The sequence below is a fragment of the Pristis pectinata genome, chromosome 8 (genome assembly GCF_009764475.1).
Source record: "Pristis pectinata isolate sPriPec2 chromosome 8, sPriPec2.1.pri, whole genome shotgun sequence".
NCBI lineage: Eukaryota > Metazoa > Chordata > Chondrichthyes > Rhinopristiformes > Pristidae > Pristis > Pristis pectinata.
The window spans coordinates 37,774,735-37,795,193 of record NC_067412.1 but is presented as its reverse complement, the minus strand read 5'-3'; the positions used below and the strand labels follow the sequence as shown (position 1 = coordinate 37,795,193).

At 39.8% G+C, this 20,459-nt stretch overlaps 1 protein-coding gene across 10 annotated transcripts in view; it reads left to right on the top strand.

Annotated features, from left to right (window-relative positions):
- Positions 1 to 1,195: 1,195 nt before the first annotated feature.
- Positions 1,196 to 20,459, top strand: part of LOC127573350 (trinucleotide repeat-containing gene 6A protein-like) — a 108,466-nt gene continuing 89,202 nt past the window's right edge. For all 10 annotated transcript variants that reach the window (XM_052021465.1, XM_052021474.1, XM_052021473.1 and 7 more), the window contains exons 1-2: positions 1,196 to 1,313; positions 1,589 to 1,636. In XM_052021465.1, coding sequence (XP_051877425.1) covers positions 1,309 to 1,313; positions 1,589 to 1,636 — 53 coding nt within the window. In that variant the 5' untranslated portion in view covers positions 1,196 to 1,308. The remainder of the gene's footprint in view (positions 1,314 to 1,588; positions 1,637 to 20,459) is intronic.

Genomic DNA, 20,459 nt, shown 5'->3' with positions numbered 1-20,459 from the left:
CAACAATAAAATGAGTTATCCAGTGACACAGACACAGGTAAATGCATCTTCTTTAGAGAAGGATATACTAAGACCACCATTCCCCCTAACTTGATGCGATTTGTTCCCCCATCCATCCTAGCTGCAACTTTACCATTGTAAACTCTCCGCATTGCCACTAACCCCCATTGCTTCCTCTACTTGCTCCCTAATTGCCTACCTTTCCCCCACTACACCCATCGGTCCATTTGCTTCCTTCTAACCCCCATGCATTTGCATACTCAATTATTTCACCTCATTGTCCCCATACCTTCGTTTCCCTGCCTTACAACCCCTCCCATCTGCCTTTGATTCTCACACCCCTGCCAGAACATTTCCTTTGTCAGGGAACCCCTGTGCCTTTGCTTTCTCAGGTCCTCAGTAACCCCATGCCTTTGTTTCTGCAGGTCCCTACTTTGTGCTTTTGCTTCTTCAGTTTGCTTGTCTCCATTTCCCACACTGTGTCTACCACATTGCCAAAGCTTCCTGCTTCACACCCATACCAGTTGCCACAAATAAATACTTTCTATTGTTTTATAGCTGGCCACATTGCCACCTCCTGCTCTCCACCACTGCCCCTTGCCATAGCTTCCTTTATCTTAAACTTTATGAAAATGTAAAATCAAACTGTTGCTCTCTGCTTCCAGGATACACGAGAGCTTGTGGTGGCTTCCATCAAGCCAGCAGAGATTGTATGGTCTATCTCCAGGGAGACCTGGGCATAAATTTAACCTTGGAAGGGGGTTGGTGTAGTCTGGATGGATGGAACCGTCAATGGACCTGTGAATGACGAGGAGTTCCCTCATCAGGATCTCTCAACTGGCCTTATCTCCCCCACCCACCCACCCCTTCTGTATTGGATGCCCAATCAGGAGCATGGGTCTGAAGTGGAGCCACAACTTGAGCAGCAGCCCATTCAAAGAAGGGCTGCAACATTTGTATTCAGTCTAGACATGGGACACGGACTAGTCCAAACCACAGATATGACAGGTGGTCTGACAATGCTCAACTGTGCGCAAAGCTTGCTCTTCCCCGGAGACCTCCTGCACAGAGCAACCTCCACTCACAACCCCACCGCCTCCCCCGGCTGTGCCCGGTACCATGTGATCAGCCATTACGGCGGACCGGAAGTGCCCAGCCGCGCGCTCCGCAGCCAGTTTCCTGTCAGAAGAAGATGGCGGCTGTGGAGGGGGAGCGCTGCGCTTGGCGCCGCGGCTACTCGCATACTCACTGTTAAAGCCTTACTCGCATGTTTAGCTTTCGAATTTCTCACTGTTGCACTTTACATTAATGAGGTAAGTGGAGTTTGCTGTCTTCCCCCCTCCCTTCCCACCCCCGGGAATGGGGAACTTGCAGTCCCGTTTGATGCCGTACCGCGGCTAAGTGGGGGCCCGGCGGGGTGTGAGGCAGGCAGGGTGGCTGGGCCCCTCGGCTGCTGCAGACGCCAGGACTGGGCCTGTGTGCAAAACCCGCACTGCAGCGTTCTCCTCTCGAAGGCTTTTCGCTGCGGTCCTGCACTGGAGAAAAAAAATGCACAATGCCTTTCTGATCCTAGTATGTTTATTTGCAGAGGATTGGAGGCTAACGCTACCAAAGAAACTCAAGAGAAACAAAACAGGTACGTTTTGTTTTTAATTCGTTTTAGGGGTTAAATATTCAGGAATTTTGGGAGGGAAAAATGTGACCTTCACCATCCGCTTGCTGAGTACAAATGATGTTCCTGACCCACTCTGATCTGTTGAATCTAGCTTTGATGAAATGCAACTAATATGGAAAAACGGGTCATTTAAATAATTCTAATCGGTAGTATTCGTAATAGGTTCTGTCCGCATCTAAAATGCAAAATCAGATTAACCTTTCAGTTTTAGGACGCGATGGAGGTGTATGTATCTTTTCCCTTACAGACGGTTATTGATGAACAAGTACACTTTGATGCAGGAATCGATTAGCAATACTGCAAAAGTGAAGGTATGAAAACAAAAGTGATTTCTGCTGATTTTAAAATAACTTAGTAGGAATTTTCCAAGTATGATTAACATTTTAGTTTGTTTCTTAATTAATCTGGTGTAGTTGATTGCATCCATTATTACAAAATGTCTGAAAATAGGTTGTAGTTAAAATTTCTTTCGCGAAGTCCTAATTATGTTGGTCACGTTTTGGCCTTTTCTCACTTTCTTGAAGGTAGTGTGGGTACCACTCTAGCCTTAATGAAGTGACCATCTTTCATAATCTGTGTTAACTTGGCTTTAATATACATGATCTGAGACACGCTTACACTGTCAAAGAAAGATGACTGAAAAACAAAAGACTAAGGTGGAGGAAATCTAAAATGCTGGAAGCACTCAGTAGGTCAGGCTACATCTGTGGAGACAGTAACCTTTAATGCTGCAGGTGATCAGATTGGTCAAAACCTTGTGGTTATTTGATTCTTTTGGCTCCTGGTAAGTTTGCACCTTACTATAATCTTGTGAGCTTCCAGATGTTATTTAATGGAGGTATATCTGGCAGAGAAATTCAAGAGAACTTCAGAGCCTGGAGTTTAAAATGCTGAAGACATGTGTAATAGTGATGTGAAGGATGGCAGGATTCATATGAAGCTAAGCTGGAAGGAGGAGTACTCTGAAGATAGATCTGAAGTGGGAGTGACAGGGCCATGGAGAAGTTTGAATGTTGGCCTGAGAATTTTATAATTAAAGCTGTGTATCAGTTAACTGGTTTAAATTGGCCTGGCAATAGAGGTTTAGTTGTGCTCAAACTTATGGAAGAAGAGGTGTCAGCCAAGAAAAGCGGTTCAATAAATAGCCTTGTCAGTGTGTTAACCCATTCAGGAGTGAAATGGCTGTGCTGTCTGCACTGTCTTGTTCATCCATCACCTCTGTAAATGTACGTTGATGCCTGGTGAAGTAATGGTTCAATTTTGCTTCTTGAGGTTTTCATTCTCAATTTCGTAACCCTCTATGGCTGCACCCCTTTTAAATCTCTTTGAGGCAGTAACTGTGGAGAGTTAATGGTTCAAGCTGATGACCTTTATCAGAACATTCTGATAATGGTCATCAACCAGAGATATTAATTCTCTCTCCACAAATGCTGCCTGGCTTGATGAGTATTTCCAGCACTCAGTTTCTTTGAGCTCCATACACCTCCATTTTTGCTACTTACTTATTATGACAGTCTTTTGCACAGCCTGTATTTATTTTTCCATATAATGAGTGGCTGGTCTTTCTGAAGCCGAGGCCATTTTCTTTCCTTCATGTGGCTCCTCGGAACTTATTTTTGACTAAATTGTGTTCATCATCCCTAATATCATGTAGTTTGGTGTCAGTTTTCTTTTGATAACCCTCTTATGGGTTAGAGTCCTTTGCTTGATTAGAGTTACTATGTTAGTGTTTTGTTGGTTAAAGTATACTTTAAATGTCCTGAAGTTGTGAAGACATCTGTAGAAATGCATGCCTATTTGCTTGTAGTTAAGAATTTAAATTTTAGTTTAGGGAACTAGGAGCCTGTATGCCACTGATGTCAGGACTAAAGGGCAGTTGTCATACAGTTGGCAATACGATATGAGCAACAAAATTAATTGAGCAAAATTTCAGGATGGAAATTGGGGTGCCGTATTAGGAGTATTTCAGAATGATGGCCAAAAGTGGACAACATTAAGTCTGAAACAGCATAAATTCATATTTTGTCATATAACAATAAAAATGCAAAGATTACAAACAAATCTGAATAAATTAAAAGTCGCATCCATGGTTGGTGCAATTATATGCTCATGTCTTAAACTGTGCTTCCTAAATTATTGAGTCCCTGTGCAAGGATAAGTTTGAAAGGAAAGAGTGTTTTCTCTGGTTGATTAGTTAGGTGTGGGAGTTTGCATCCAGTGTCACGGTATGCTGATAATAGGAGATATTGAACCAAGGATACAATAAGTAAATGTGATAGAAAATAGGAGATTTAATCCACTTGCTCGCATTTTCCATTATTTGTAGACTAATTTTTTTGGTGTTGGGTTGAAATATTTTTTGAATGTTCATTTCACTGAATTCTCCAACCACCTCCTTTCCTGCCTTTTTTCTCATTTCCTTTAGTAGAACAGACTTTTGGTGAACATACGGGAGATCTTTGTTTGATAATATAAACAGTCTTAACAGTCTGCCACCTTGAGAGGAATTAAGGATAGGTAGTAAATGCTCTTCCACATCCTAAAATTTAAAAGTAACTTTGTGGTAGCAGGTGCCAAATCATGAAGTCACTGTATAGAACATAACGTGAGAAATAAGTGTGGGAAAGACCAAATGGCCCTTTTGGTTTATCTCCTCCACTTTCTCACCTAGTCAGTATGACAGGGAACAGAAGGCTCTTTGGCTAACCGTACCAATGCCAGCTCCTTTAAGAGTTCTTAACTTTCATCTGACTGCTCCCTGTAGCCTGCACATTTATTACCCTGGGTACTTATTAAGTTCTCTTTTGCACTATTAAATGTACTTCCACACTTTCTCACAGTGCATTCAAGATAATGACTTGCTGTTCCTTTTCTCCCCAGCTGACTCTTCTGCTTATTACCTTAAATCGGTATCTTCTGGTCTTCACCTTTTAACTCCTTTCCTTTCCAATTTCCTCACATCTATGTCCAATAATCTATGCACCTAGCAATCAGGAGCAAGGATTCTGATCAACTTTTCCCCCCACTAACCTGCACCCTTGTTGCTACTTTAGCAGAGTTCAGCACAGGATCAAACCTAAAATTGAATAAATCTCATATGATGTCAGTTTTAGTGTTTTGTGTAATTTTGCCTTTTGTCCTTTCTTTTATCAGTAATTGTGTATGATCAGTTTTTGGGAAAATTAGGATGTTCCCTTAACGAGAAGGATCAATTTGATCCTTTGTGATGGAATTTCCAATTAACCAAAAATGAATTTGATAAACATTGTTAAATCTGATGTTGGGAACATCCTTCCCAGTACTTTAGGGTAACTGTAATTTGAACCAGCTGATTCTGATACATGTTGCATTGAAAACGCTCATGCTGCAGACTTGGAATCTCCCTCTGTTTGGAAAATAACTATAATTACTAAGTACAACAGTTGAGTTTTTTGAAGGACAACAACATGATATTCTGAAATAATTGTTTGAAATTTGCTTTTATAATGGATATTTGACTGCTCTTCTTTCTGGTTTGTTTTGAATTCAGCCATTTGGTAATTTTAACGTACAATTGCATGTATTAAGTTACTGTAAATTACATCAATAAATGTAGGAGGTAGCTGTATGTGGTATGTTCTGAAAATACTGTAAAACTCATGTTTGACTGAAATGGGTTTATTAATGGCTCTGATCCAGAACTGCAATAAACCAGGACTGAGTCATGGTGAAGGTATCCCACCAATAAGCAGATGAACGTTATCAGACAGAGAAATCTGTAACTGAATGGTGACTTTCAGTTTCTCATTGTGTTGTTAACATGTATTTCATGACCTCTAATTCCCTGGTTGTTTCTACTTTGTGCAAAGTACATTCTCCACACTCCAGAAGTTTCCCTGGATGGTATTTGTTTCTCCCATCGATTCCTTTCCCAATTAATGCTAGCTGTACACTGCTTTTGTTATACAAACAAAGCTGGTTTATTGGAGCACCTAGAACAGTTCCGTGACTGAGTCTGCCAGGATCCTAGCCAACATCTTTATATTAGGTTTAACTTCTTTTTAAAAATAAGTCTTACCATTATTAAGGAGTAGTGTGTATTTTGGCAGCATTGGTTTGAGGGATATGCACATTGTGACTCTGATGCCAAATGTAACGCTTGGAATGTAAATCTGCACAATCAACCCTCCTGAAGATTTCCCTGGTGACCGTTTTGTTTGTGGGAGACCTGAGTAAACTGCATTTAAATGGCTCCAACTTTGATTCATCAGGTACTGAATGATAAAATGGCTTGTGACCTTATTTTTTCTATGAAGGCAATGGGATGCACTTAATAAACAATTTCCTTTGTATTCTGCTGTACAAGTGAAAATGATCCAATCAATGCAAGATGCGTTGACTGCAGACTTAAATGGAGATTTAACCTTTTAAAATGGAAGGCATGTTTTAAAGTTTCGGCCTGCACTGCAGTTTACTATAAAGCAGCGGGGAGGTAATTTGTAATCTCTGGGGAAGTGATAGGAGTGCATTTGGAGAAATTCTTCACACAGCACTGGAAGAATGATTGTAAACTGAGGACATTTTGAGGTAAATGTCTCCTGAACTATTATTACATGTATGCAAGTGTGTTGAAGCTTCTGTACAACATTGGCACAAACTGTAAGAAATCTAATTGCTTAATTGTTCCAAGAGCTGAAAGGAAGAGCAATGTCATAATTTACTCATCAAAATTTTTATTCATGAAGTCTCTCCATTTTGAATTGTCTAAATTAAGTTGTAGGATAGCAACTTGTGTCAAAACTATACAACAGGCATTTGAAATCAATATCTTAAGCTACATTCAAAGCCGAAGTTACAGAAATTTAATAGCAAAAAGTGTTTTTTCTCTTCCTGTTGTCACCTCTACATGTTGTACCTCCTTCATTTGATAACCTGCATGTTAATTTGGTGCCAAGTGTACTGGTATAACTTGTTGCTAAATTTAGAATTTTATAAAAGCAGTTTAACTGTCCAGTGAAACTTGTCTTAATCTTGGTTCATTTCAAACGACTGTGTTCATTTTAAGAGTTAATGGTTGCATTTCTTTATTTTTCTTTTGAGATATGTCTACTGAACTTAGTCCATAAGAAATAGAGTAAACCATATGCCACTTGAGCCTGCTCTGCTATTTGACAAAAATATAGCTGATCTTCAACGTCTGCCTCACTTTTCAGTCTGATTCTTGTACTACTTGATTCTAAGCTAGAGAGTGCTAAAGGTTCGCAGCTCTGAGTGAAGAAATTCCTTCTGATGTCTTAATGTTCAACTCCTGTGGAGTTCTCAATGTGGGGTTTGCTTTCTGCAGGTGCTTTGGTTTAATTGGCTAATTAATTGTTAATTTGCCATTGCAAATTTCCCCTAGTATGTAGGTATGTGATAGAATTTGGGGGGGGGGGGGGGAAGAGTACGGGGTTGTAGTTGATGGAAATATGTGAAGAATAAAATGGGATTGGTGTGGGAATAGTGTACATGGCCTGGATCATCATACAGTTGTTGTTCCTCATAAATTTTCACATATCACTGTCTCTTTGTCCACGTCTGGGAAGAGAAGGATATACTGGGACCTTGGAGATGTTGTAATAATGACTATATTCATTAAAGGAGACAGATCTGACTGCAATGATTACAGAAAGGTCTCCCTGCTGTCTGCCACAAGGAAAGTCATTGTGAGATCCTCCTCAACTGCAACTTCCAAGTGTCTGAAAAGCTCCTTCTGCCATAGCTTGAGTTGAGCTTTGAGCTCATTCATTGAGCGTATAAGAGAATGGGCCTTGCATTTCAACATCTGCAAGGCAAAGTCCTCTACTAATTTGCCCCTAATATGCAACATTGCCACCTGACAATAAAGGTTGATGGTGATAGGATTTCTTTATTAGTCACATGTACATTGAAACAGAGTGAAATGCATCTTTTGCGTAGAGTGTTCTGGGAGCAGACCGCAAGTGTCGCCATCCTTCCGGCGCCAACATAGCATGCCCACAACTTCCTAACCCATACGTCTTTGGAATGTGGGAGGAAACCAGAGCACTTGGAGGAAACCCTGGAAAGCATGGACCATCTCTTGTATCTTTGGTTTGCCTTCACAGAGAAGGTGCCACCTATGGCAAATTTCACCATTATCTTCAATGTGTCAAAACATTCATTTGAGGAAAAGGGTGTTTGAAGTCTATTGATAGTGAAAAAGGTAGTCTTAGGTTGCCGAATGATATTTGATTAACTGATGGGTTGGGTAGGGTGATGGCAATAGCACATTTGATCCTGATAAGTGTGAGGTGATACATTATGGGGAGTCTAATAAGGATAGGACAGAATGAATGGTATGTCCCTAGAGAGTATTGAGGAACAAAGGAATAAATAATTACAGCAAAGTCCAAAGATCCCTGATGGTGGCAGCACAGGTAGGTAGAGTAGTAAAGAGGGCTAGCTTGCCTTCGTTAGCTGGGACAAAGATTGTTAGATAGAGAAGGTCTTGGTACAACTTTATAAAACATTGGTTAGGCCATAGCAGGAGTACTGTGTGCAGTTCTGGTTGCCACACTATAGGAAAGATGTGGTTGCACTGGAGACAGTGCAGAGCAGTTTTACCAGGATGCTGCCTGGATGGAATATTACAATTATGAGGAGAGACTGGATAGCCTAAGTTTGTTTTCCTGAGAGCAGAGAAGGCTGAATGGGGACTTTATACACATGTACAAAATTATGAGGGGCATAGATACGGGAAATAGTAAGAAAATTTTCCCAGTGGCAGAAGTGTCCAAGACCAGAGGACGTAGGTTTAAGGGGTATAAGAGGTTTGGAGGTGATCTGAGGAATTTTTTTTCCCACTCAGAGTGGGTTGCAATCTAGAACACGCTGCCTGAGAAGGTGGTGGAGGCAGGTATTCCCACAACAGTTAAGTATCTGGGCAAGTACTTGAATTGCCAGGGCATAAAGACTACGGCAGGCTAGTTGGCCTATTCATGGTTTTTTAATACTCTTATACTAGAAGTCTTGTGCAATTAATCTCCTTGGTTCAGTAACCTTAAAGTCAAGAACATCAGTCAGATTATGTAATTACCTTGGAATCTGATAATAGTTATTATTGACCTCTGGATCAGCACTGCCACTCTGAGAATTGCCAGCACACATCTTCCTTCCTTGGTCTGATGCTGTTGCTCAAGTGGAAGTCTGTGCAAGATTTGATGGCTGGGGTTTTGCGTTTTTTTTACAAGTAGCAATATCTGACAGCCCCTTCCTAGCTTCTCACTTTTTTGGCATCAGGAAGAAACTTGCTGAGATTACCCAGCATTTACACTGGGAAATCCATTCTTAGGGACCCAAGAAGTAAGAACAATTATTTGTTTGATTTAACGTAAGTATTTCAAACTGTTCTGGAGTTTTCAATAGTTTTTAAATGCTTCTGAAAAATCATGACATTGTTGACAGATGACAAAGCAGGGGTAGGTCCTTGCCACTTGTCAAAAGCTTGCAGATGAATTTTGTGAATAGGGGTAGTTCTGCCCAGCTTATTTAACTCAGTAATGACATTCAAGGTCTTTTTGCTCCAGACTGGCTTGGTCATTAAGATCAAAACAGATTTGGGGATGCCAACTCCAGGGGAATGAGAGCGCAGTATGTGGTAGCTGCTCAATTTTTGGTTCACTTATTTCTGTATATTGGACATCAAATCCCGTCAAGGGCACAATATTTTTTTCCCATTACACTGTTAAATCAATGCCAGAGATATCATTGCTGCACTTGTTTCTGACATTTATTTCTGTCTCAGTGCCTTAGCTATATTCCTATTCTACCTTTGATTCAGGAGAAACTAAATGTACAAATGCAGGTGGAATATATTCTGCTCCAAAATACTTTCCTTTCTGCTCTATTCTGCATTAGATGGACTATGATACTTCCTTTAACTTGCCATTATTCAGTGCCTTAGCAGGCCGTTAGGATGGTTATCACCTAAATTCTACGGATCTGTAATGATGATTCTTGCCAGTGGTCATCAGAAGCAGTTATTTGGGTGACTGTTCCCATGCTCCCATAATTCAGTCTGTAGGATAGTGATGCAATGCCCCAGTTGCTGTTCTGGCTGAGATGATATAACTCATTATGAGCTTCATCTGCTCCCAAGGTGAAGTTCAATCCACTGGGAAAGAGCCTGGATTGTTAAATGACAGGCCAACTGCATTGAAGCTCATTTCAGCATCAAGTATGAGAATGAATTTAATTTTAATAAATACTGCATGTTGATAAATTTTTAAATGGAAACTTTGGTACATTTTTCTGCCTGCTTTTATTGCACCCAAGAATTTCTAGCCCAGACTGATGTCACCTCTAATGGCCAGATCAGCCATGATCTTATTGAATGGTACAGCAGGCTCGACGGGCCAGATGGCCTACTCCTCCTAATTCTTATGTTCTTAACTGTTGGGTTCCTCTGTATTTTTACAGTGGCAGATTACTAATAGTACACTATTAATGATAAGTTGTGTATTTGTTGTTGGTTCCCAAAAGCATTCTTTAACTTGATGAAATTTGTTTTCTTTATAGACAAAAATTGTCTTTTTTTTTTGGAATTCAAGTGTCACTGGAAGACCAGCATTTATCTTGCACTCTTAATGCTGCAATATCATTGGTGAAGGTAGTCTCAATGTTGTTACAATGAGATTACCAGTATTTGATCCAGTGATGGAGAAAGTGGTGGTATTCCTGTGCAGTTGATGCCTTTTATTTAATCTGAGTGTGTTCAGTTTTCCTGCAAGGCTTATTTATGATTCGAGGGCTTTGAGACCAGTAATTGTGTTCGTAAATATACCTTAAGTAAAGCTGCTGCAGAAACTGCAGAAGTTTTTGGGTTTGATTTAATTGAGTGATTCAGTGACAGAATAGATCAGTCTATCTTTGTACCTGAGGTTTGACTTGTGGTGAGCTCCTAGCCTTTTGGAGGGACCACAAAAGCTATGTGCATTTTCAAGAAGGGAAATTTGAAGAAGCATTGTGAAACTCATTCATGGGATTTAGGTATATTCAAGGCCATCCCTAAATGGCTACATTTGCATCAGACAATTAATTTTATAGCTGGGAATAAGAGTTTTCTTAAGGCAACCGGAAAGAGGAAACTATAGTTGTTTGCCCGTGTTATGATGAGCAGCAGCCATTACAGTTATTCCCTGAAGTATTAAGTGGGAAAAGAAAGAGGAACTGATTAGAAAATTTCAACCAGTGGACTGGATCTAGACTACTTCAGCTATTTTGGAGACCTATGACCATGCATGTTGAAGACTTTTAGAGAATTTCGAAAGGTACTTTGATTATCTAAACATTCATGGGAATTGCAATCATAGTGTCCTTGAAATTGATGGTGAACTATTGCTATGAAAACCGAGTAATTTTCTGAGGTCCATTTAAAAAATTTATGGGTCTGAAGTTGTGCGTACACTAGGATGTTGTTTTCTCTCTCAAAAGACATCAATATGGTAGTTTCATGGTTGTCATTACTTTTATTAGCTGTTTATTCCAGATACATTGAGTTAACCAAAATTGTATTCCAAAACTGCCACTGAGTGCTTCATCTGATCGGAGGTTAGGAGTTAATTATGGATTTTGGACTGGATGAAATTCTGTATATGGTTTTCCCATCTGTTTCAGACTTTACATCAGCATATTTGGTTATGTCCTACTAACTGTAGGGTGTGGCTGACTACTGTATTAGTCCATTTTGTAATACTTTTTGTTTCCAATTAACCAGTACATACCGCCAACAAATTCTCATGAACTACAATAAATACAGAGTTTGGTTTCTGGTAGGCTGTGCCGAGAGTGAACTAGTTGTCATCTGTTATTAACTGTTTGCCAATATTGTGCATTTTGTTTTGTTCACTGCTATATTATTACTACTTCCAGATGGCTGATTTATGTAGTGACTGTTGCTATGGTGTACAGAGAATGTAGAGGAAGTTCTATAAAATAGGTTAAATTCTGCTTTTGGTGTTTGGTGAGGGATGGCAGTTATTCAGTTCATGTTTATATCTGGGATGCAGCCAAATAAAGGAAGTGATTGTGATTCTCCATAGAAACTTTCCACTGTGATGTTTTGGAAGGGTAGTACTCATCTCTGCCACATGAAGCAGCAACCTAAACCATATCCAGGGGTTTTGTCATTCATTGTGGGCTCAGTTGCCAGTCCCCAACCTCTATGAATCTGGGTTTAGCCAGACTTTATTGCCCATTTCTAATTATCCTTGAGATATTAATGGTGAGCCACTTTACTGAACTGTTGCACTCCTGGTGAAGGTACTCCCATCATGTTATTGAATAGAGAGCTCCCAGGATTTAAATCCAGCAAAGCTGAAGGACCAGCAATTATATTTCCAAATCAGAATGGTGTGTGATTTATAGGGGATCTTGCACGGCGTGTGTTCACATGCGCCTGCCTTTTGTCCACCTTGAGCTAGAGATCACTGGTTCGGGAGGTGCTTATTGGAGTAGCCTAAGCAGGTAACTGCACACACCTACAGTTGTAGGTGATATACAGCAGCCATTGTGTGCTTGTGGCGGAAGGAATGAATATTGAAGGTAGTTGAAGGGGTCCCACTCAAGCGGGCTTCTTTGCCCTAGATAATAATCAAGCTTCAGAGTTGTTAGAGATGCTCTCATCCAAGCAAGTGGAGAGTATTCCATTATGTTCCTGTCTTGTAGTTGGTGAAGAGGCTTTGGAGTGTCAGAAAGTGAGTCACTACAGCACACCCAAGCTCCGACCTGCTCTTGAAGTCATGATATTTATATGGTTGGTCCTGTGTGATCAATGGTGATCCCCAGGATATTAATGGTGTGGAAATGCAATTGAATGTCTTGGAGATGGTCATTGACTGGCATGTTTGTACAGCAAATGTTATCTGCCACTTATCAGGGCATGCCTTAATGTTGTTTAGGTCTTGCTGAATGCAGGCATGAACTACTTCATTTTCTGAAGAGTTGCGAATGGAATTGACCATTGTGCATTCATCAGCTAACATTCCCACTTCTAACATGATGAAAGGAAGCTTCACTAACTTATTTCATTAACTTAATTCATTAACTAAGCAGCTAAAGACAGTAGGACCTAGATACAGAACTGCGGAAGTCTAGCAGAGAGATCCTGGGGCTGAGATGATTGACCTTTAACAACTGCAATCATTTTTCATTGGAGTGCATTCTCCTTGATGACATTAATTTCAGTTTTATCAGAACCCACCCAAATGCTGCCTTTATGCTGTGGGTAATCATTCTTGCTTCACCTCTGGAGTTTAGCTCTGGTTCATTTTGTCCCAAGGTTGTGATGAGGTCTGGGGTGAAATAGTTCTTCCGAAACCCAATCTAGAAATAGGTAAAGGGATTATTGGTAAGTGCTGTCTGATAGGACTGTTGGTGATACCTTGTATTATTTTGCTAATTACTGAGAGTAGACTGGGTGGTAATTATGCAGATCAAATTTAGTTTGTTTTTTGTGAACAGGACACACCTGGACAACTTTCCACATTATATGGATGCCATTGTTGAAGCTATAGTGGAACAGTTTGGGTTGATGCACGGCTAGTTCTGAAGCATAGGAATTCAGAACTGCAGCTGGGCTGAATCATGTTTTTTATTCCTGACATATGTCGTGAAATTTATTGTTTTGCAGCAGCAGTACAGTGCAAGACATCAAAATTATTTGTATCACATGGAGTAAGTCAAAGTGGGCTAAAGATTAACTGTTGTGATGGTGGGACTCTCAGAAAGATGCCAAGATGGTTCATCTGTTTGACGCTTTTCTCTGAACATGGTTGCAAATGCTGTAGCCTCTTTAGCACTCATGCTGGACTGTGATATCACTGAGGATGGAGATTGTCTTGGCTTTGCTGCCTCCTTCTGTTAATATTTAATTGTCCACCATGTTTGCTGTGAGGAAGAGAATTCCAAAACGTGATATTCTCAGAAAAGAAATTGCCTCAATCGCTGTGCCAGAAGGACGGCCCCTTATTTTTAAACAGTGACTCTTAATTCCAGATTCTCCCACAAGAGGAAATATCCTCTCTACATATACACTGTCAAGATCTCTCGGGATCTTATATATTTCATTAAAGTGCCCTCTTACATTCTTAAACCCCAGCAGATAAAAGCATAGCCTGTCCAACCTTTCCTCATAAGGCAAATTGCCCATTCCATGTAGTAATCCTAGCAACTTTTTCTGAATTGCTTCTAATGCATTAACATCCTTCCTTAAAGAAACCAATACTATTCACAGTGCTCTAGAAGTGGTCTCATCAATGCCCTATATAACTGTCTAATGTACAGTATGCCTATTTTTCTTGCTAAAGTGGACAATTTCATATTTTCCCATATTGTGCTCCTATTTGCCATACCTTTATCCACCTGACTTAACCCATCTATATCATTTTGTGACATTGTGTCCTTTTTGCAACTTATTTGCCTTATCTGTGTTTGTGTCCTCAGCAAATTTAGCAACTATACCTTTGGTGCCAGAAAACAGAACATAGAACAGTACAGGAACAGGCCTTTTGGCCCACCATGTCTGCACTGACTATGATCCCACCTGCCTGCACCTGGCTTGTATCCCTGCCTATTCATGTGTCTGTTCAAATGCCTTTTAAGCATTACTATTGTATCTGTTTCTACCACCTCCCCTGGCAGCACTTTCCAGGCACCTATCACTTTCTGTGTGTAGGGGAAAAGAAAACACTTGCCTTGCAAATCTCCTTTAAACCACCACCACCACCCCCCACACCCCCCCCCCCACCTTAAACCTACATCCTCTAGCATTTGGCATTTCCACCTGGGAAAAAGACACTGTCTATCCTGCCTATGCCTTTCATAATTTTATATACTTTTCTCAGGTCACCCCTCAGCCTTCAAGGGGTGACCAGAGAAAACAATGTAAGTTTGTCCAACCTCTCTTTATAGCTAATACACTCCAATCCAGGTTGCCTTTTTATAGTGGCAACCTGGTGACCCTCTTCTGTACCCTCTCCAAAGTCTCCACAGCCTTCCTATAATGTGGCAACCAGAACTGCACACGATACTCCAAATGTTGCCTAACCAGTGTTTAATACAATTGCATCATGATTTCCCATCTTTAACCCTCAATGTCCTTCATCATGCCATGTTTATAAGTTGTAATGCGTTGAGGCCTCTGCTCCAGTGCTTGTGGCACACTGTTCATCTTGACAGTCATGTATGCCTACTTTCAGTTTCCTGATGTTGGCTAATGTTCTATCCACACTAGTATATAACCTCCTACAATGTAAACTTTGATATGGCACCTTACAGAATGCCATCTGAAAATCTTAAGGTACCTCCATTGGTTCCCCTTTCACCCACAGCACATGTTACATCAAAGATCTCCAATAAATTGGTCAAACATGATTGCCCTTTCACAAAACCACATTGACTTTGTGTGATTGTCTTGAATATTTCCACATGCTGCAACATTTTTATTAACTTGTATTTTCCCAATAACAGATGTTAAGCCAACTGGCTTGTGGCTTCCTGCTTTCTTTCTCCCTTTTTTTGAATAAAGGAATTTTGTTATTTTCCAGTCTAATTAATTCTTCTCAAACTACTGAATTTTTAAAAATTAAGACTATTGTGTCAACTACCTCAGTAGCCACTTCTTTTAAAGTCCTAGGATGAAGTCCATTAGGACCTGGAAACATCAGTCCATGGCTGCATTCTCACTGACTCTCAGGATTCTCTACATGTAGGAGAATGTAGGAGAATCTGGGAAGATACTGAGAACCTCAATTCTGTTCATCAGGAGTTTGTGGAAGTCCAGCTAAAGCCACAGAAAGAACACATCAAGTTCCATTCAACCTACTTAACTAGTCGACTTCTCACCTTCCTTCTCTCTTCACCTGTGCTAGAGTCTGCAGTTCCCACTTGGGTTTCATCATTCACTTAGCTCCTCATGATAGCAAATCATCCATGATGTTCATGGCACTGTCTAAGGACAAGAGAAATTGTAGCAGACCACTGGGTCCCTCGTGCCTGCTCTGCCGTTCATTCATGGCTAATTTTTACCTTATCACTTCCTGCACTAATCCCTTGTCCTTTAGATTTTTAGATGTTAATAAATTATCGATCTCTGAATTGAATATACTTAGAAACTGAATCCCCTTGGGTTGTGAGTTCCAAGGGTTCATTACTATGTGAGGAAATTTCTTCTTATCTCTGTCCTCTAATTTTAGACTGTGACCCCTGCTTCTAGACACTTCAGGCAGGAGAAATAACAATTCTGTATCTATACTGACAGGACCTTTCAGAATATTTCAATGAGACTACCTATCATTTTTTTTAAACTTGAAAGTACAGGCCCGGTGTACTTAATCTTATCATTTGACAAACTTTCATCCCAGGAATGAATCTGATGAACCTTTGTTGCAATCAGTCTGCCAAAACTAGGGAGACCAGACCTGTCAATGATATTCCAGATGCAGACTCGCCAGGGTGTATTTAATTGGAGCAAAATATCTCCACCATTGTACTCAAAATCTCTCCTAGTAGTTTTCAACACACTATTTTTCCCTCCCTAATAGCATGCTGTCTCTAATAATAAGGATACCCAGGTTTCTAAGAGCAGCAACAACTTCCAACCTTTCAACATTCAAAAACCACTTCACCTTTATTATTCAACCAAATTGGATGACCTCACATTTCTCTATATTATTTTCTATCTACCGTGACTTTGCCCATTACTTTGCCTTTCTGTATTACATCCCCACCACTTCCCTAGACCATCCTCGTAGTCTACACTGCCACCTAGCTTGACATTTTACACTTGGTCCTTCCACCTAAATCATTGATAGAGAAGAGGAAGATTTTCTTTTTTGGGTGGGACAGAGGTGGTTACTGAACCCTCTTAGATAGTGAGCTCCAAGGATTCTTTACTGTGTGAAGAAATGTATTCTTATTTATGTCCCTTTTGTGATACATTTGGTGGAATGGAATCGAAAGATATGTGTGATTGCAAATGTAGAACGATTGCTAAGGAGACTCTGGAGTAAGTTGATAGATGCATGTCTCTCAGATCACCAGAGCCTCAAAACATCTGGTTACTTTAAAGTGATGTAATAGGTATAGAACTAAGTCTTGTAAGTTGTTCAGTACAGAGGGGTTATGAATTACTGTCCAAAATTACCACCCACAGTAAAATATCTCGACGTTACTTAAGATACCAATTTTGTTTTCTGAAGAGTCAAAACCTGACCAACAATTGCAAGTTCACAGGACAAATTATTGGAGTTCTGTATCAATTTGTGTGTGGCCAAATTTTTCTATAGTAATTCATTATTGTGTGGAATTGTTGCATGCAGCTGCTCTATCTAATCTCAGTCTAGTACTTTGGGACTGATATGCACTGATATTATTATCTGTTTCTTCAACTATTCTCCCATTCTTGTGCCGCAATCAAGTTGGTTTGACTTCCTCATTGCAGTTTTTTGATATGTCAGGATATTTAAGAGTCAAAGTTGTGCATTTCTTTTTTTGAGGGTCGTGACTCTTTGGAATTCTCTACATCAGAGAGCTGTGTGGAGGTGGAGTGATTGAATCTACTCCAGGTGAAAATTGAAAGACATTTGAATTACAAGAGCATTGAGAGGTATGGGGAGAGCTCAAAGTGGCATTGAGGCTAAGATAAGATTTGCCATGATCTTATTACATGGGTAGAGCAGGCCTATGGGGCTGATTGGCTTCCTACTGCTCTTATTTCTTGTAATATTGCATGCTGATAAGAACATCAGGAGAATCCATATGACCAGTAGAGAGACCAATGAACACGTACTGTGGTGAAGAGAGGCCGTGGAATACAGTTATTGAAATAAATGGTATCTATATTAGTCTGGTCAAAAATTGAGTTGTTATTATGGACCTTAGACCTCTGGGTTTATGACACTAACCTGTAGCACTGGCATTAGATTCAAACAGAATGGATACTGTAAAACTTGTAATATAAAGTGCCTAATAAAATTTTTCAAATAATCAGCCTTTCTGGTTTGTATCTGAAGTGGCCAATTCTGATTAAAGATCATCAGATAGAAACATTAACTTTTTTTTCCTGTCATTACACAATTATTACCTATCCTGCTAAGTGTTTCCAAAATTCTATTTTTATTTTGTTTTCCAGGGCCTGCAATGTCATTCTTGCACATTCTTTTGTCTCACATTTCCAGCATTTTAACAAAACATCAACTGTTTCTCACCCCACAATTGCTGCTTGACCTCCCAAGAAGTTTTAGTAGTTTCAGATAAAATATTTGGGATACAGACTGACCATACCTCCTCCTCCCACCTGATTTCTTAGCAAGTTGATCCTAATTTTCTTTTTAAAAATTGGGTATCTGACAGGAAGCTTGCTCCTACCATTCCCTTCTGCTCAGCCCACTTCCAGTAGCCCATTTCCACTACCTCTGCTTGCTAAATCCACAATTAAAACATCTGCATTTGGGAATCTGCTACATCCAGCCATGTTTGGGAATCCAAGAGGGATTGGATAAGCTTAAAAAAACTCACTGAATTAATTGCTTTCCTTGCCATTTGATCAGTACAATTGTGGAATTACCCAAGCATCAGACGTTAAACCAAGATATTAATTGATTTGAATTTTTTCGTAGAACTGGAACTAATTCTGGAGGCTGCTCTTATCCCAGTTAATTTCATTTCCTAAAATAAAACATGGAATTTTGATTGAATGTTTAAATTGACAGGTTCCCAAAAGCCAGGAATATGTGTGTGGAAATTGGGAAGGGGGAAAACATGCAGAGCATTGGAAATTGTGAAAAGGAAGCTGCTGGTAAAGTCTAATGCTTATTCAGTGCATCCTTGAAAATATTTTGGGATAAAGGGAGCCTTGGCACAGATAAAAATATACTTGTATTTTTACTCATTTCTCATCCCAAGTAATTTTTCTGCAGGCCATCTGGGAGTGTAACTCATTCTGGCCTATGGAATATTGAACAGTAACTTTCAATTACAGTATCTTTTAATGTAGGAAATATTAAGCAGTAAATTTGTACACAGAACTATCAAACACGAATACAATAATGACCGGATTATTATGTATTGCTGACTTGTCAGGTAAATATTATCTAGGCCCTGGAGGTATCACCCTGCTCTTCACAATTGTATCATGAGGTCTTTTAGATCCACCTGAAAGTTCAGGCAGGATGTCAGTTAAACCTCTCATTTGAAAGCCACTAAAGTGCAACACTGAAGTAAAAGCTTATTTTAGTGTTTAAGTCACTGGAGTAGTACTTGAACTCTCAACATCTGTCTCAGAAACGTGGTGGCTTCTGCTCACTGATCAATGATGCATGAAACTTCGCCTGTGATTCAGTGTGCCAAATGTGGATGAAAGAGTTGGAGTTGTTGGGTAAAGATTTAACATGCAAATTTATATTTCATAATATAAAGTAAAATTAGCTATAATGTGCTACCTGAATTTGTGTTTCATCCTTGTGTGGAGATGCTAATCCATGAATCATTCCACTTTTAATACATGCTACAATTTAAATCTGGCTGGTATTCTATAATGTGAAATATTCAGTTGTTAGGCTTTTGAACTGCTCTCTTTACACACGAGGTGATTTAGTCAGGTAGTTCTGCATGGTTTTAATGCTGTATTGACCCCAGCATTGATTCAAAAAAGGATATCTCCAAATTTGAGTTATGTCAGTTCTTTTTATTACAAGAAATTAAGGATAATGATCATGAGAAAGCTGCATGATTTTCAAAAATGTGGGTAGATTTTGTAGGCCATAAACTCAATTGATCTCGGTCTTTAGGTTACTAGCAGGGTTAATAACTTCTGTTTTTAGTGTTTGCCAGTTTGACCTAGATATAGTTACATGGGATTTTTTTATTAACTTATCCAGTTGATTGTTGGTGAGCATTGATAGCATATTGCTTGACCAATCAACTGCTTGGGCGCATCACATCAAATCCTAAATCCGCCCTGTACTGCTATTGGTTAGGCCGAGATTGACGAGACCCTAATTTTGTGTATTTGCTTTCAATCATTTTTTCCAGGGAGGCTGAATCCAAGTGTAGGGACTGTCTTTATAGCCTGAGAGATGCTGGCAAAAGTGCTATTGGATGAAACTTTGGGTTGGTCTGTTCTTTCAGCTTCCCCTTTGTTTAACATGTTAAGTCACTAGTCTTAATTACATTTGTTACATCTGATGTAAACGACATGAGGATGGTGAGGTGGGATGTCAGGGTATATACCCTTTATATTTGTGATAATCCCAAATTGTGATGTGCCATTTGTGGGGAAATTGTACAGTGGTTGACATTTGTGTAGAGTTACACTGATAAGATTATGATTGTACCATTTTCCCTCATTACTTATGGGTGAACAGCTGGAGAAAAATTGAAGCAGAGGATGCCTTACGTTCAACTTCTTCCGTGTCTTGGTTGACAAGAAAATAAATGTAACAGACCAGGTTGGTTGATGCATGAGAAGGTCCTATTAGTAAGATCTCAATGGTGCACATTGAAATGAGCAGTTCATTCTAGATTGAAAAGCTGTACTGTATCTTTCGACTTTATTGGCTGTTTAAAACAAGATTAGCCAAATGTTCTTTATCTCAAATTACTGATGTGCTTTTTGCATCGCATACAGCAACAGCATTTCACAGAGACTTGTTAGATTGTTGCTGCTGTGGGTGAGACTTCTGTAATCCTGCGGGCCAAATCCATTGGCAAAGTAAGCGAAACAGTGTCAGTATCTCTCCCAGGACAA